The sequence below is a fragment of the Cucurbita pepo genome, unplaced genomic scaffold (assembly GCF_002806865.2).
Source record: "Cucurbita pepo subsp. pepo cultivar mu-cu-16 unplaced genomic scaffold, ASM280686v2 Cp4.1_scaffold000136, whole genome shotgun sequence".
Classification (NCBI taxonomy): domain Eukaryota; kingdom Viridiplantae; phylum Streptophyta; class Magnoliopsida; order Cucurbitales; family Cucurbitaceae; genus Cucurbita; species Cucurbita pepo.
In genome coordinates, this window is record NW_019646437.1 from 285,291 (window position 1) to 289,098 (window position 3,808).

The following is a 3,808-nucleotide window of genomic DNA, read 5'->3' on the forward strand; positions in this document are numbered from 1 at the left end:
GGAATTTTGTTATTGAAAATCTAATAAATCTCTCAAATTATCCCAAAATTAACCTTAAATTGTGTTGCATAACGGAAATTAGTTAAATGATTGAGTTTTTTACAACCATAGCATGCATTTACATAGTTTCTTGCATGTACTATAAGTATGTATATTTATTCACATGTCCAACACAAATTGGTAGTTAAGCTAAAGGTTGATTAGGAAATGATAAAGAATATTGTCGTTTTCTTTCTTTTCACGGTGGCTTTAGTTGGGGCTCAGGTTCCAAGGGTCGCGTTACCACCACCAGGACCTTCTAGATATTACATTCATGTGGTTAACGGGCTAAGCAAACTTGGGTTGCTTGTGCATTGTCAGTCTAAAGACGATGACTTGGGGTATCATCGTTTGCTTAATCATGGAGATGATTACCAATGGAACTTCAAGGTTAGCTTTTGGGGATCAACCCTCTATTGGTGCAAATTGGAGACGCCACAAGCATATGTCTCTTTTGAAAGCTTTTGGCCTGAAACGCAGCACTTATGGCTCCGTGATAGGTGCAAACGTGGAACTGTAGGAACTTGTCTTTGGACGGCTAAAGATGATGGAATTTACTTGAGAAACTTTCTTGCTAATGTTGATGAATTGATTCACAAGTGGAACTATAAAAGTTAGAGAAGCTTTATTATCTCCTTTTGGTGGTATTATCCTTCCGGAACCAATGAAAAATAATGGAATAACACAAAAATGTTGTTTTTTTTTTTGTATGAAATTTATTTGGTAACGAAGTGTAGTGTTGTTCTCCAAAATTTTAAATTATGAAGAAAAAAAAAATTGTATATGAATACAAGTTTTCAAAATTGTAATATAGTTTTTATATTAAAACTAAAAAAAAATGATGATTTTTACGGACCAATCTGAGAGAGAGTTTAGAACAATAAAATCTAAAATAGGTATTAAAAGCTCATGTTTCTGCCATCTTCACATCCATCTTAGAATAGGATGGTAGGCACAATCCTTGAATTTCCATATATCTTATTAAAAGTTTCACATATTGCATTGTAGTTCCACAATCTTTCTTGATGTCCGATTTTCAAGAATTTGGATCTCGGACCAAAACTAAAAATATGAAAAAGCAAACAAAAAAAATGAAAAGTAACATAAAATAAAACATGAAAATTCGATAAAATATAAATTTAAAGGAAGATAAACAACACCAAAATTAAATACAAAATAATATTTAATTACAAGAGGGTCCTCTTAAATTTCTTTATAAATGCGAAAATGGTGTTGGGATATACGAACACAACTAGTGAGGCAAACACCTTATATCGTGTAAAGTTATATTATTCGGTTAGTAATGCAATCACACACAATATATGACTGTGACCTATCGTTTAAACCATAGCATGACCTTAGGCTTTTTTCAATTCTTGGCAGAGTTGGATGCATGGTACTTTTCTACACACGGCCCACGTACGCATACATGGACCCTTTATCTAGTAAGTCTTGCAATTGCGCCTTGAGTTCCTTCAACTCTGCTGGCGCCATGCGATAGGGTGCTTTGGAAATAGGCCCAGTTCCTGGCTTGAGTTCGATGACGAATTCGACCGCTCGGGAAGGGGGTATTCCAGGTAAGTCGTCCGGAAATAGATCCGGGAACTCGTTTACTATTGGCACGTTTACTAGGGTCTTTTTCTTTCCTCTTACGTCTACAGCACATGCTAATATAGCCCATCCACCTTGTTGGACTAACCTCTTTGCTTTCATCATCGATACTACCTTGGGGGTAATCCCGGTATTTGTGCCTTTAAATTTAAAGGTAGGTCCTGTCGGTGGTGAAAATTTTACTTCCTTTTTGCGACAGTCTATACTAGCTCGGTTTTCAGCTAACCAATCCATGCCTAGTATGACGTCGAAATCTGTCATGTTTACCACCATCAGGTCAACGCTTAAAGTTTGGTTCCCTATGATTACTTGGCCATCCTTTACTCTATCCCTAGATACTAAGTCTACCCCCGCAGGGGTGCTTACAGACATTTCATGCAATAAGGGTTCTAATTCGAACCCTGCTTGTACAACAAAAGGCATGGAAATAAAGGAATGCGTGGAACCAGAATCAAATAAGGTAAAAGCGAAATGACCTAAAATGGATAGTGTACCTGTCACCACGGCATCAGACCTCCCAGTGTCCTTGCTGGTTGACGCGTAGGCCCTAGCTTGAGCTCATGGTGGTGCTGGTTGATCCGTTTGCTCTACTACTCTGGGTGGGTTTGCTTGTGCTGCAGCATTTCTGGCCGTGCAGTTCACGGCGATGTGCCCCTCTTGACCACATCGATAACACGCTCGGCTGCCAGCCATGCACCTCCCACCGTGTAGTCTTCCACAGATAGTGCACCCTTCCTCTCTCCTCCCTCTGGCCCCATCTTGATTCCTAGGGTTCCTGTCAGTATGTCGGGGAGGGCGTCGCTCATCCCATCTAGGAGCGGGTCTGTTATTGGAACGGTGCCTACGTGCTGGTGGTGGACGGTCAGAGCCTCCTGATTCATGAGGACGCTTCTGCCCAATTATAACTGGCTCTTCACGTCGTTTCTCATCCTTTGGTTTCTCTAAAGCCTTGGCAGTTCTCAAGGCTTCCTCATAGGTCTTTGGGTTGAACGCCTCCAACATGCGGCGGATTCTTGGTTCCAAACCCAATACAAATTTCTCTGTCATCTTTTCCTCAGTGTCCACCATGGACGGTGCAAATCTCTTGAGTTTATTAAACTCTCTGTTGTACTTCTCCACTGTGAGTCCTCCCTGTACCAGGTGGGCGAACTCCTGCTGCCTTTTAAGTCGCTCTGACTTAGGATAATATTCTTTAAGGAAGGCCTCCTTAAATCGTTCCCAGTTCATTGGTCCCCCTTCTGGGTTAAGGAGGGTTTTGTTATCTCTCCACCATATCTCTGCGTCCTTTTGTAGGACGAAGGTTGCACAGGCGACCTTTTGGTTCTCTGGGCACTCCATAGTCTCAAAGGTGGTTTCCACCGCTGCAATCCACATTTGGGCTTCTATGGGGTCTACTAAGGAACCAGTGAATGGTCGAGGGTCGTATCTCTTGAAATCCCTTATCCAGTTTGAACATCTAACAGGTTGTGGAGGGTTTACTGGGGCATTGGCCTGAGCAGTGGCCTGTGCCTGTGCCTGTGCCTGTGCCTGTGCCTGTACCTGTGCCTGTACCTGTGCCAGTGCCAATGCCTGTGCCTGGGCCTGTGCTTGGGCTTGTTCCTGGGCCTGTTGTAGACTGGCTTGCTGATTGGTTACCAAGGTTTGAATTAGGGCTTGGATGGAGTCACACATTAACCTAGTATTAGCATCTACTCCACCCACTGGGGGTGCAGCTTCAGGTGCGACTTGGAGTGGTAGGGTAGGCTGGGGTGGAGGTTCTACTTGTGGTGGAGGCTGTACTGGTGGTAAGACTGGGGGCGGCGTAACTGTTACCGGCCCAGTCTCTGATCTTTCTTGAGGTGGGCCCTCTACTGCCACACCTCGTCCTACTTCTCTACGACGGGGTCGCCCCCTTCCTCGTCTTCCTCTTCCTCTTCCTCTTCCTCTTCCTCGTCCTCCGGGCATGGTTCTATAAACCAATATAAGGTTGCTTAAGTCTAAGGCCTTAATACTATGCATATATATATATAACAATACGCACACTATGCAATACATCGTAACGCCAAAGAAGTAAACATTCATCATGCTAAGCATCATATCATGCTATTAACAAAATTACTCAGCATGCAACACATGCCGTCATACTCTTAAATAAATACGTGAAATATCACAACCATTT

The 3,808-nt window shown here is 42.7% G+C and overlaps 2 protein-coding genes across 2 annotated transcripts; one reads left to right on the forward strand and one right to left on the reverse strand.

The window, feature by feature from the left end:
- The first annotated feature begins 207 nt into the window (after nucleotides 1-207).
- On the forward strand, nucleotides 208-657 carry LOC111783990 (S-protein homolog 1-like). The gene has a single exon (XM_023664809.1). The coding sequence runs from the start codon at nucleotides 208-210 to the stop codon at nucleotides 655-657; it is 450 nt and encodes a 149-aa protein (XP_023520577.1).
- Nucleotides 658-2,208: 1,551 nt separating this feature from the next.
- LOC111783991 lies at nucleotides 2,209-3,594 on the reverse strand. The gene has a single exon (XM_023664810.1). It carries the CDS (start codon nucleotides 3,592-3,594, stop codon nucleotides 2,209-2,211), a length of 1,386 nt encoding a protein of 461 aa, XP_023520578.1.
- Between the last annotated feature and the right edge of the window lie 214 nt (nucleotides 3,595-3,808).